The sequence below is a fragment of the Panthera uncia genome, chromosome B4, assembly GCF_023721935.1.
Source record: "Panthera uncia isolate 11264 chromosome B4, Puncia_PCG_1.0, whole genome shotgun sequence".
NCBI classification, from domain to species: Eukaryota; Metazoa; Chordata; class Mammalia; order Carnivora; family Felidae; genus Panthera; species Panthera uncia.
The window spans coordinates 132,229,609-132,243,116 of NC_064809.1; the positions used below are offsets into that span (position 1 = coordinate 132,229,609).

The window sequence follows — 13,508 nt, forward strand, 5'->3', positions numbered from 1 at the left end:
TGCAGGCAGAACCCAGGGGTCTCTAAACACCTGCCCCTTGGCTGCCAGGGTGCAGCCTGCCGAGCCTGAGTCCCTGGCAGCATTGTGGCCCTGCAGGGGGAGTGCTTCTCCAGGCCGACCGGAATGCCCAGCTCTCAGAGACGGCTTCCTCAACACCAACCAGCTGGGGCCTCACCTGGCAGAGAGCATTTTCCTCTGGCCCAGCCCTGGGGCTGCCAGCAGGGCACCTCTGGTCTCTCCCGGGATCTTGGCCAGGCATCCAAGGTGAGGCAGGAGGGACCCCACAGGCCGGGGGCAGCATGGCCCTACTCTGGTAATGGGCTCTTGGGGGCATCTCATTTGGCCTCATTTAGGTTATGCACGGGGGGGGGGGGGTGAAGGGTAGGAACACAGGCTTCCCATGCCAACCCCACCCCCGGGCTGTCAGCTTATTGGCTGCTGGGTCCCTAGACTCTGCTCTCTGGGCAGGCTGAGTGACCTCAAGCTTGTCACCAACCCCCTCCAGCCCCAGATGCTTCCCCATCTGCAGGATGGGGCTAATGTGGGCTGTGTGAGCGGGTTCGTTTCATCGACCACCAAGCACTTGGTGTCAGAGCATCACTTTTATTATATTTATTATTATCATGTGTTGATCGTGGGTGGGGGGGGGTGTTTTCCTTAAAATGCTTTTCCTGAGCCAAAAGAACTCCACGCCCCCATGCCCTGGAGTGGCCAGCTGGCACATCTCACCCTTGCAACAACTCTGGAAAGAAGAAAGAATGGGGTGGGCAGGCAGGCCTCCCCCAAAGGGCTCCCCAGGCCAGCTCTGCATGTCTCAGTGCTGCTGAGAAAGAAACCAAAGGCAGAAAAGAGCCAGGCACCTACCTGGGTTCACGAGGCTGGGTTTGCACCCCCGGCTCTCCTACAGGCTGCCTCCCCCTGCTCCTCAGGAGCTCCCTCTCCTTCCTATCCCCTTTTCTTGGGTTTTTCCACGCCCCCGTGGTGGGCACCTCAGCCCCCACCAGCCTGGCTTCCCTGTGATGCCCTGGAAGACGATTTGATGTTCACGACGGCTCTGGTGTGCCGTCCAGATGACCCAGATGTTCACCCGGCTCACTCCAGCTGATTCTGGCTGCCGCTACCCGTCCCCGCCCCCGGGGACCGGCTGCCTCCACCCTGAGATAGCACACTGGCCTGGGGGTGTCCCACCAGCCTCACACTGAAGGGAGTGTATCCAGGGGCCTACAGCATGGCCTCCAAGAACACCTCCTGGGCCAACAGTTCCCCGCCCTCCCCCCAGCCTGCCCCAAATCCTGGCCTGCAGCAACTCGGGCCTCCCTCTCCCAGGCCGCACCACCACCACCCCCCGCCCCGTCTCGCCTCCCCCGGGGAAAGGTGACCGGGTGCCCCTCTCCATCAGGACGCCCGGGTGGGGCGCAGGGTTGGGGGGGGGCCCGGCAGGGCCCTCACAAGTACATCTTCATGGCCTCGTGTGTCGTGGGGCAGTAGCGGGCATGGAGCTGGGCCAGCAGTGCCCTGGACGTGGCCTTGAAGCGGGTGCCCTGGCTCTTCCTGTTCCACACGTGGACGGCGTAGGTGGCGTTGAGCAGCCGGCGCAGCTCCTGGGGGCTGATGTCCTCGAAGTACTTCTTCCAGTGCTGCCAGGGGATGGGGTAGAAGGCCTCACAGGGCAGGGCGGTGACCCCGCGGCAGGCGTGGCTGTCACCCAGGCTGCGGACGGAGCACCACTTCTTGAAGACCCGCGTGAGCAGCTGCGGGCCCTGGTGGCCCCAGATCCAGCCGTTGTAGTGGGCCACGAAGTCTCGCATGCACAGCGCCATGAACTCGTGGTGGCGCTCGAAGGCCAGGAAGGCCCCGTTGAGGACGTAGCGGGACTGAGTGCCCAGCGTGTTGGTCAGATTCCGCAGGCTCTTGAGGACGATGAAGTCCGTGTCCAGGTAGATGCCCCCGAACTTCCACATGAGCGCGATCCTGGAGGCGTCGGAGAGCACGGGCAGCAGGTAAGGCTCCCACCGGCGTCGCCTGGCCGCGTACCAGGCCGCCAGCGGCGTGTCCCGGAACAGCTCTTCCAGGTCCAGCGGGAGCACGTGGACGTTGGGGAAGCAGCCCAGAAGCGAGAGCCCCAGGTGCCGGGGCAGGGAGGCGTTCCCGCCGGGCAGCCCCTTCATCAGGACCACCACCCGGGACTCGGGGTGAGCCCTGGCCGCCGACTCCACGGAGCACATGAATAGGAAGTTGGGGCTGGTCCGGTCTGAGGTCTCCAGGAAGAAGATGTTGCCCGGAGGCGGGGTGCTGGAGATCGGCGTAGGGGGCACCAGCCGGGGGCAGGGGACGTCGGCAGGCAGGTTAGAGAACTCCCTCTGGCCGCCGGGCTCTCCCGCGATGTGCCAGTAGATCATGACGGAGACGAAAAACGTGAACTTGAAGCTGATGATAAACAGGGTGCAGACCCGCTGCCTCGGGGCTCCCCGGAGCAGCCGCAGCAGGCAGTCAGGTGGCCTGGACATGTTCTTCCCAGATGACACCAGGAGCCTCCAGCGGGAACTGGCTGGTCTGCAAGAGACGAGCGGCACATCAGGGCAGGCTGCCACCTCCCTAAGCCCGAGAAAGCGCTTCCCACAGACACCGGCCACGGCCGATGCTGGCTTCCGAAGCCCTGGGGGCCCGCTGGCCGCAGAGTCCCATCTCCTTCCTCACCTGGGAAAGCTGGAAAAGCAGGCCACGGGGCCGAGGTCTGGGCAGAGTCCCTTTCGCTCTCTGTGACACACCTGCGAGCTTCCCAAGGACGCAGCCAGTGCTATCTACGACACGTGGCCATCGCGGGCCCAGGCCGGGGTTCCGGCAGCCACGAGGGTTGTCAGAGGTGATGCTCCTGCAAGCGGCACACAGGCCCCTTTGCCGGGTGAGGCCGGTCCCCCTCGGGCCGCTGGCAGCCTGTGATTCGAAGCCTAGCGCTTTACCCCTCAGCCCCATTCAGCTCCACAGACCGGCTGGAACTGGGCCGAGGAGGCAGACGGCCAAGCAGCCTCGGGGACTTTCTGCAGAGAAGCCTGGGGCTCAGGCGGCCTGGGCGCTGGCTGCTAAGGGGCTGGCTGGCAAGCTTGCGGGACGGGTGGGCTCCAGACACATGGGGATGCGTGCTGGGTCCTAAAGCCCTTGTCTCAGACGCAGTGGGGTCTCCTGGGCACCTGGCTTCCCCAGCCCCTGCCCTGGGCTGTGCAACTTACAGACGCAAGTCTGGAGGGACAGGGGCGGGGAGGTTGTGCCGTAGCCGGTAACCTTGCCCAGGACTATTGCCCTTGGACCCTCACCCTCTCCTGGTGATGTCCACTTGGCCAGCAGCTAAGAACATCCTGAGGGCCCAGCAGGTGGCTGGGGGAACAAAATAGGCTTGGGCTCTGTCCCCAAGGGTAGGACTATAGGAGCATCTGGGAGGCACGGGACCTGACGTGTACCTGAACCAGCTAAGACCTGGGGCAATGCGCTCAGCTCAGATTTGCCACCTTCAGGACGGGAACACTGGAACCCACTAAAGGGTTGGCCGTCACCACACACGTGCCAGGTGACCTGCTCAGCACTTCACACATAGTCAGCTTCTTAAACCCTCACAACCACCCTTTGCAGAGGCGATCATCGCCCCCATCTTACAGGTGAAGAAACCGAGGCACTGAGAAGTCTGATAAGCTCACATACAGTCCCACGGTAGGCAAGTGGCAGGGCAGGGGTTGGAAGCCAGGCCATCTGGCTCCAGAGTGCACTCTCTCACCCCTGCACCATCCCGCCCGGGAGAGAACCGACGGAGGGGACGTGGGAGCGTGCCTGGCACTTTGAGGACTCCGTGCACATTCGCCGGGGCTGTTCTCGCTATTCGCAGGACCCTGGCCGCCGTGTACTCAGTGCCTTCTAAATTCTTGGTGCCCCACGCACACCCCCTCTGGCTCTCAGTAACCCCAGGGGTGGTTGTATCATTTCTCCTTCAGCGGCCAGGAAACTTGGACACAGAGGGGCGGGGGGACTGGGTGCGGCCCGCAGGCTAAGGGGAGCTGGAGTCACCCCTTCCCCAGGACAGACGGATCTCCTGGCCTGAGAGCGAGACCGAGCAACCGGCCGGCCCTCCTGGTGGAGGGCCGGGAACCGCGATGACGTCACTGGCTGGTAACTGACCAGCCTGGGCGGCCCATGGCGGCGAGGTGGGGATCTGGGCCGCCGGGCAGCCCTCCTGGAGACACGCCCTGGCTCAGCAGCCAACCTTCTCTGCCAACAGGAACACGGCCCTTCCACAAGCTCTCCGCGTCCACAAATCCATCTGTAAGACACAGCGAGACACAGAGTGAGGGGGGTGGCGGGCTCACGGAGTCAGCCCCCAGCCGCACAGGGGGGATGTTCATTGATTTGTTGACTGTCTCGGCCCCACAGGGAATGTACTTGGGAGAAAGGGAGAGCTGGGTGCGGCTCTGCCCTGGGGGAGCTCTCAGCGTGTGGGGGGACCATCTGGAAATGCACTAGTCACAGTTGAAATGGAGCAAAGGGCCCAGCGGGGCCAGGGAAGGTGGCTTCTGGAGAGGTCACACTGATGGAGGGGCCTTAGCCAGATGGGCCTCCATACCGCCAAGGGTGCCTGCACACCTGCCCTCCCCAGAGCCCAGCTCAGTCCTTGGCGCATAGTAGGGACACACAACCTGATTCATCCTCTCGTGGACCCGCTCGCTCACTGACTCACTCCCCTGGCAGCCAGAGGGACACTTCAAAAACACAAGCCAGGTCACGTCATTCCTCTGTTCAGACCCTCAGTGATGTGGGAGGCCCCGGTCGCCCAGGTGCCCCCGTCCCTGACCTCACACCCCACTTGCCCTACCCCAGCCACGCCTGGCCTCCTCACTCCTTCTCAACCCCACCGCCCACCCCCGTGCTGCCATCTCAGGGCCTGCACACTTGCTGTTCCCTCGGCTTGGAATGCTCTTCCCATAGTGTTTACCTGGCTCGTTCCCTCACCTCCCTCTCGTCCTCAAAAATCATGCCTCCCCAGCCCTTCCATAGTCCCCTGTGGAGCTCGCGGCACCTAATCGAGCATCCTGGACATTTGGTACTCGTTTGTTTGGGTTACTTATTTGGAGCATAACCCCACGAGGACAGGTATTTTTTGCCTTTTGTTCAGCATCTAGAAGAGATGACTCTTGGAAGGTAGTGAACAAATACCAAGGGAGGGAGTGACTCAGCGGGTGGGTGAATGAAGGTGGGAGCGAGTGAGTGAAGGAGCAGATCAGTGAATGATCAGCGAGTGAATGAACGAATGAGTGAATGAGTGAATAAGTCAGCGAGCCAGCAAATCAGCATGTGACCGAATAAAGCAGTTGAGCGCCTGTGTGAGGGACCTGGGGGTCGGCGGCTGGGTCAGGAGTGGTGGGGCCAATATACATCAAGAACCTTGTGTTCCCCCGCCCTGGTTTTCGCCTGCGAGGAGAGGCTATTTTGGTCTTGAGTATTTTTAACCCAGTGTGAACCACACCGAGCAGGGGACAGACAGTTGGATCGAGCAAGGTCCTGGCTGCTCGGGGGTCCCGAGGCGTTGGGGTGATCTGGGCCTTCTGTGGGGTGGGGTGGGGTCTGGGCCTGTTGGGGAGATAGGATTTGCCACCTGAGCCCGCGCCGACCGCAGGGGACACTACCGGCCCCGAGCAACACCGTATTTGGTGATAGAGCCCAAGACCCAGGAATAGAAACGACGCGCGGGGCCAAGTTGGCCACAGCCAAATACCCGTGTGACCTCAGGCCCGAAGCATGCTCCTGGCCCCCCTGCATGGGCCTCACAGCTGTGGCTCAAGTCCTGACCCTTCTCAGTGGAGCCTGGCACACTGCTCCTCCTCCTGCCTCCCTGCCTACCGCTTTCGGCCCTGCACCGGGGAGAGATTTCCAGTTAGCTGGTGAACTGTGGCCACTTCCCTGCCCTGAGCTCTTCTGTGGCTCCCCATCCTCAGGGACCCTCCCAGCCCCCCATGATCCATCTCAGGCAGGTCGTGAGGGCGAGAAGCACACAGCCGGCAGGCCAAAGGGCCAAAGGCCTGACCGCTCCCTGTGGGCTTGGCCCTTGCATTAGTTTTCAGGGCCCCACGTCAGGAGCATCAGCATCAGGGACCAGCCCAGGGCCTTGGAATGGCCCCACTACCTGAAGATTGTCATTCATTCACGGCCCACAGTAGGGGCATCTCCCTCTGCCCTTCCCTCGGCTCCCAGGTCCAGCCCAGCTCAGCCCAGTGCTGGCTGACCATGACCCAGACAGAACAGGGTCGCGGCGATGGTCACAGTCCACACTTCCTGAACGACTTACTACCAGGAAAGGTGCTCACTGTTCCTGGGGTTCCAGAGCTAGGCCCTTGGAGAGTCTGATATCCCAAGGGGGACACAGAGGCCCAGAGACGGTAAGGGATTTGGCCAGGGTCTCGCAGCAGCAGAGAGTGGAACTGACACCCTTAGGGAGCTCTTCCTACCCCTCTGCAAGAAACGTCCCCTCCCCGGGCCTTCCTCGAGCTGCTGCAGGAGGCTGACAGCCCAGCAGAAGTCTCAAACCACAAAACCAAGGAGATGTGCGAGACTCTGATCAGCATCCTGTATCGGCTTCCTGTGGCTGCGGAAACTGATGACCACAGCTCTGAGGCTGAACGCAGACACGGATCTTCTCACAGCTCTGCAGAGTGGAGGTCCAAATCCAAGGTGTCAGCGGGACCACGCCCCTTCTCGTTCTCCGGGGGAGAACCGTTCCTTGCTTCTCCCAGTTTCTGGTGGCTCCAGGCATTCCTGGGCTTGTGGCCGCTTCCTCCAATCTCTGCCTCTGTCTTCACGCGGTCTTCCCCTCTGTCTCTTGTAAGGACACTTGTCATTGTACTTATGGCCCACCTCACTAACACGGGATCATTTCCTTAACTCGAGATCCTTAACTTAGTAACGCCTGCAAAGACCCTTTTCCCAAAGGAGGTCACATTCACGTGTTGCAGGGTTAGGACACGACAATCTTCTCTGAGGCCACGACACCTCCTTTCTGTGTCTCTCTGTCCTGGAGACTCAGAGCCCCTCTCAGGTCACACACTGCCTGGAACATCCCTGAAACGGCAGCTCCGTGGAGAATGTGCCTGGGGGGGCCTCTCTGCGTGGCAGGACAGCACTGGGGAGTCCCAGTGGACATGGCGTGGCAGGCTTTGCCTGCCCAGCATCCGTCCCCCCTCTGCTGATAAAAGTATCCTGATTGCCTTTGAGGGACCACCTCTGCCCCACAGACCCCACTCTCTAGCTCTTGGGGGCGGCACACGTTCAGATCTGCCTAATGTCACGTTCTCCAGCCACAGTGAGTAGCTGGGGGCAGGGCCTGTAACCCAGTGCGGGCCAAGCAGAGTCAGGAGCTTTCCAGTGGGGTCTCTAAGATGAGGCCCGAGCCGGAGGGGAGAGCCTGGCTGAGGCTGAAGCCGGCCCAGAGGCAACAGAGCCAAGAGACGGAGAGAGAGAGGCACGATGACATCATCTTTACATCTGGATCCCGCTGTGTTTGAAACTGGTACATCCTGCACTTTTTCAGAATGGAGGTTATAAAGTGTTCCTCCTCCAGAGCCTATAAGATGTTCTAAAGCCAGGGAGGTAGGGAGGTAGAGACTTCTTTTTCCAATAGGAATAAGGCAGATTCTTGGTTCTGGATCTTTCCCCCCCTGCTGATGTCATACAGAGCAACACAGGAAAGAGAAAATAAGCCACAACTTACAGCTTTAGCAAAACCCGGGGCGTGAAAAACCCATAAACTCTAACTCGCAAAGCTGGACCTGAGTCCAGCAGATACAGCGGTGAGGTGGGGAGGAACGGGGGGGTGGGGGGGCCCGGAAGTGGAAGATCGTAGAGATCGCCACTTCTAAAAGGAAGACGAGTAAGTCAGAAGAGAGATGTAGCCTGGATGAACCAGGAGAGTTCGAGGATGGAGGCAGGTGTCCCCTTGAACCCGGTTGCGTTCTGTGAGGCAAAACAGCACTGGGTCCTGAGAAGGGTTGTATTTTAAAGAACAATCCATTTCCATAAAAGCAGAGGAGGGAGTCTTTCAACAGAGAAACTTAGAGAACTTGCCTGGCCTGTCTCCCAATTTCTACCAAAACCTCCTGTTAAATGCTGATCCAGGAAAATTCAACCGATTTGAATATAAAAAACAATGGTTAAAGGAATAAACACAGTGTCCATATAAGGAAGCTACAAGAATGAAAAGGGGAAGGAACACTAATGTTCTCCTATGTAGAGAAACTATTCACTATGGTTTAAACATTCACTATAGTTGGGGGCGCCTCGGTGGCTCAGTCAGTTAAGCGGCCGACTTCAGCTCAGGTCACAGTCTCACAGTTTGTGAGTTCGAGCCCTGCATCAGGCTCTGGGCTGACAGCTGGGAGCCTGAAGTCTGCTTCGGATTCTGTGTCTCCCTCTCTCTCTGCCCCTCCCCCACTAGCACTCTGTCTCTCTCTTTCTCAAAAATAAATAAACTTTAAAAAGAAATTCACTATAGTTAAGAAAATTCACTACAGTTAAGAACATTCACTGTGAAAATATCACCACATGGGGCACCTGGGTGGCTCAGTCAGTTGATGATGATCTGGCTCAGCTCATGAACTCACGGTTGGTGAGATCGAGCCCCGTGTCGGCCTCTGCACTGACCGTGGAGCCTGCTTGGGATTCCCTCTCTCCCTCTCTCTCTGCCCCTTCCCTGCTCGTGCTTTCTCTCTCTCTCTCTCAAAAATAAATAAACTTAAAAAAAAATCACAAAACATGTGGCATCCGGGTGGTGCTGACAGAGCGGAGCCTGCTTGGGATTTCTCTCTCCCTCTCTCTCTCTCTCTCTCTCTCTCTCTCTGCCCCTCCCCAGCTTGCTCTCTCTCGAAAAATAAATACACATTTTTTAAAAAAAAATCACCACAAAACAAATAAAAATTCTAATACAAAATTACAGCATGAATTTAAAACAATGAGAACAACAACAATTTTAAAAAGTAATTCTAGGGGCGCCTGGGTGGCTCAGTCGGTTAAGCGTCCGACTTCGGCTCAGGTCATGATCTCGCGGTCTGTGAGTTCAAGCCCCGCGTCGGGCCCTGTGCTGACAGCTCAGAGCCTGGAGCCTGCTTCCGATTCTGTGTCTCCCTCTCTCCCCCGTTCATGCTCTGTCTCTCTCTGTCTCAAAAATAAATAAACGTTAAAAAAAAAAATTTTTTTTTAAATAAAAAAAAATAAAAAAAATAAAAAGTAATTCTAGCCATGAAGGCAGACCAAAAAGCAGAAGGTACAAGAGCTGGAGAAGAAACGATTAGGCAAAGTGACAGCAAGAGAAGAGGATGATGTGTGAGGACTGACAGACCTCAGGAAAGAATTAGAAGGCGATACAAAAACACTTCGGAAATGAAAACCAAACGGCCAGAGACACACGGGAGCACGGGCTCCATACAAAGTATCGAAAGAGATCCAAACAGGAAAGGGAGATGAAGTCAAGAAAATCCAACAGAAATCATCAAGGAGATGTTAGAACTGAAGACACGAGGTGGAACAGGCAGCAGAGGGGAGCCAACAAACGTGCGGCCAGGGCTCCTGAGGAAGAAAATGACACCAATGGCTAGAAGAAATATTTGCGATTATAATTCAGGAGAACTTACCTGAAATAGGGGGAGACTTGATCCCATAGATGGAAAGGCACACCGTGCGTTAGACAGCGGTGACCCGGAACCGTGAATCCCGAGACGTGTAATAGTGAAATCTCTGGACTTTAATTTTTTTAAAAAATGTTTTATTTTGTTTTCGAGAGACAGAGACAGAACACGAACAGGGGAGGGGCAGAGAGAGAGAGCGAGACACAGAATCGGAAGCAGGCTCCAGACATTGAGCGTGTCTCCACAGAGCCCGATGCGGGGCTCGAACCCACGAACCGTGAGATCGTGACTGAGCCGAAGTCGGACGTTCAACCAACTGAGCCACCCAGGTGCCCCCAAATCTCTGGACTTTAAAGGTACTTTAAAGGACTTTAAAGACCCCTCTGAGGCTTTAGAACTGACAGAAGATATGCCTTAATCACTCAGTACAGTATCAGCTGAAATGGGGCAGCCACAAGAGAAAGGGAAACCCGTTAAGTTTATTGTTGTTCATAGAAGAGAAACAACAGAGACTCTCTAAAGAAAAAAGAAACTAAGAGTATTTTATATAAGGGTGTCAATATAAATGTATCCACTAGAACAAAAATACAAGCTTTCCCAAATATCAGAGGGATTTTTTTAAACACAGTGAAAGAATAAAGAATATAGCCCTCCCACATGTGCAAAGACATATACATACATACACAACATGATGGAAAGAACACCAGACACCTGTAGCATCAATATATATAAACAGGCTTGCCTTGCTTACCTTTACTAAGAGAAAGATTTTTTTATTTAGATCCCAAACAAAACCCAACTCTATCCTGTATTTAAGAGATATACATCAAAATAATTTAGAATGGTTAAAAGCAAAAGAAAGAGCAAAAATATAAAAACAAGTATAAACAAAAAGAAAGCTGGGGCTGTAATCTTAATATCAGACTGAGAATTCAAGCAACCATCAGTAAGTGAGCCAAAGAAGGGCCAATAATAATGCTAAAAGGTATAATTCACAACATACCAAATAATACTGCAGCAATTTTCAGGAATTAGAAATTACAGAATGCTACGATAAATAGATTGAAACACACTAATAAGAGATTTTAATTCCCCACTCTTTTTTAAAAATGTTTTAAATGTTTATTTAATTTTGAGAGAGAGACAGAGACAGAGCAGGAGTGGGGGAGAGGCAGAGAGAGAGGGAGATACAGAATCCGAAGCAGGTTGTAGGCTCCGAGCTGTCAGCACAGAGCCCGACACGGGGCTCGAACCCATGAAGTGTGAGATCATGACCTGAGCCGAAGTCGAACGCTTAACCAACAGAGCTACCCAGGCACCCCTTAAGTCACCACTCTTAACCCAAGAAATAAATATAAATAAGAATTCAGAAGATGTAAATAAATGATCAGTGAGGTTCTACACTGTATCAAACTCTATCTTCATAATAGGCAACACACTTTGTTCTCAAGAGTTGATGAAGCATTCGCTAAAATTGAAAACAAAACTGACAAACCTTTAGCTGGATTCATTGAGAAAAAGAGAGAGGACTCAAATAAACAAAACCGGAAATGAAAGAGAAGAAATAGCAACCAACACCACAGAAACACAAAGGATTATACGAAAATACTATGGAAAATGACCTACCAACAAATTGGACAACCTGGAAGAAATGGATACATTCCTAGAAACATATAACCTTCCAAAACTGAATCAGGAAGAAATGCAAAATCTGAAAAGACTGATTACCAGCAATGAAACTGAATCAGTAATAAAAATAAATAAATAAATAAAAAACAAAAACCCAACAAACAAAAGTCCAGGACTGGATGGCTTCACAGGCAAAGTCTACCAAAGGTTTAAGAAAGAGTTCATACCTATTCTTTAAATAGTTAACTATTCCAAAAAATAGAAGAGGGAGGAAAGTTTCCAAATTCATTTTATGAGGCCAGCCTTACCCTGATATCAAAATCAGATAAAGATACTACAAAAAAAAAAAAAAGAAAACTATAGGCCAATATTTCTGATGAACATAGATGCAAAAATTGCCAACAAAATATTACCAAGCTGAATCCAACAATATATTTAAAAAATCCTTGGGAGGGGCAGGGGAAAAAAGCATTCAGCATGATCAACTGGGATTTATTCCTGGGATGCCAGGGTGGCTCAATATCCAAAAATCAATCAACATGACACATCCTATTAACAAGGGAAAGGATGAAAACCATACAATCATCTCAACAGATACAGAAAAAGCACTTGAGAAAGTACAACATCCATTCATGATAAAAACCCTCGAGAAAACAGGTTTAGAGGGAACATATCTCAACATAATATGCCATATTATTAGGCCATATATGAAAAACCCACAGCTAACATCATGTCAATGGTAAAAAACAGCTTTTCTTCTAAGGTCAGTAACAAGACAAGAACGTTCACTCTCACTTTTATTCAACACAACACAGTACTGGAAGTCCTAGCCAAAGCAATCAGACAAGAAAAAGATATAAAAGGCATCCAAATTGGTAAGGAAGAAGAAAAACTCTATTTGCACATGACACAATACTATAAAGAGAAAACCTAAAGTTTCAAAAACAAAAACAAAACAAAACAAAAAACTATTAGAACTAATCAACGAATTCAGTGAAGTCATAAGACATACAGAAATTAATATACAGAAATCTCTGTTGCGTTTCCACACACAAATAATGAAGTAGCAGAAAGTGAAAGTAAGAAATCAAGCCCATTTACAATTGTACCAAAAGGAATAAAATACCTAGTAATAAACTTACCCAAGGATGTGAAAGATCGATACTCTGAGAACTATAAAACACTGACGACAAAAATCAAAGATGACACAAAGAAATGGAAAGGTATTCTATGCTCATGGATCAAAAGAACCAATATTGTTGAAATGTCCACACTACCCAAAGCAATTTACAGATTTAATGCAATCCTTATCAGAATCCCAACAGCATTTTTCACAGAACTAGAACAAATAATGCTAAAATTTGTATGGAACCACGAATGACCCCGAGTAGCCAAAGCAATCTTCAGAAAGAAGACCAAAGGTGGTGGTTTCCCAATCCCAGATGTCAAGATGCACTACAAAGCTGTCGTCATCAAAACAGTATGGCACTGGCACAAAAACAGACGCATAGATCAATGCAACAGAATAGTGAGCCCAGAAATAACCCCCCGCTTGTATGTCCACTTAATCTTCAACAAAGGAAGCAAGAATACGTGACGGGGAAAAGACAGTCTCTTCAAGAAATGGCGTTGGGAAAACTGGACAGCCACATGCCAAAGCATGAAACTGGGCCTCTTTCTTCACGCACACAAATAAACTCAAAATGTATGAACGACCTAGATGTGAGACACAAAACCATAAAATTCCTAGAAGAGAGCACAGGCAGTAATTTCTTTGATCTCAGCTGTTGAAACCCTTTTCTAGATACCTCTCCACAAGCAAGGGAAACAAAACCAAAGATACATGTGTGAGTCTGGAATTTACAAATTGAGTCTGAAGTTCATATACCAAAATAAACAAGCCAAGACCCATAGGAAAACTCTGAGAAGGAGATAAAAAAAGGAAGGGCTGGAGTGCTTTAGATATTAAAACACACTATAAAGTTTCTTTTTTTTTTCATGTTTATTTATTTTGAGAGAGAGAGAGCGAGTACAAGTGTACATGTGTGAACTGGGGAGGGACAGAGAGAGAGAGAGAGAGAGAGAGAAAATCCTAAGCAGACTCTGCTATCAGCATAGAGCCCCATGAGGGGCTTGATTTCATGAACTGTGAGATCATGACCTGAGCCAAATCAAGAGTCAGACGTGACTGTGCCCACGTGCTCCTATAAATTTTCAATAATTAAA

The 13,508-nt window shown here is 52.3% G+C and overlaps 1 protein-coding gene across 1 annotated transcript; it reads right to left on the reverse strand.

Moving 5' to 3' along the window:
- Positions 1–562: 562 nt before the first annotated feature.
- A4GALT (alpha 1,4-galactosyltransferase (P blood group)) lies at positions 563–8,510 on the reverse strand. Its single transcript, XM_049627590.1, has 2 exons — positions 4,165–8,510; positions 563–2,553 (listed from the first exon to the last, which is right to left on the reverse strand). The coding sequence occupies exon 2, from the start codon at positions 2,505–2,507 to the stop codon at positions 1,446–1,448; it is 1,062 nt and encodes a 353-aa protein (XP_049483547.1). The 5' UTR covers positions 2,508–2,553; positions 4,165–8,510; the 3' UTR covers positions 563–1,445.
- Between the last annotated feature and the right edge of the window lie 4,998 nt (positions 8,511–13,508).

Bases quoted from the DNA above. Each gene is read 5' to 3' on its own strand.
- A4GALT (XM_049627590.1), bottom strand. From the start codon at position 2,507: ATGTCCAGGCCACCTGACTGCCTGCTGCGGCTGCTCCGGGGAGCCCCG.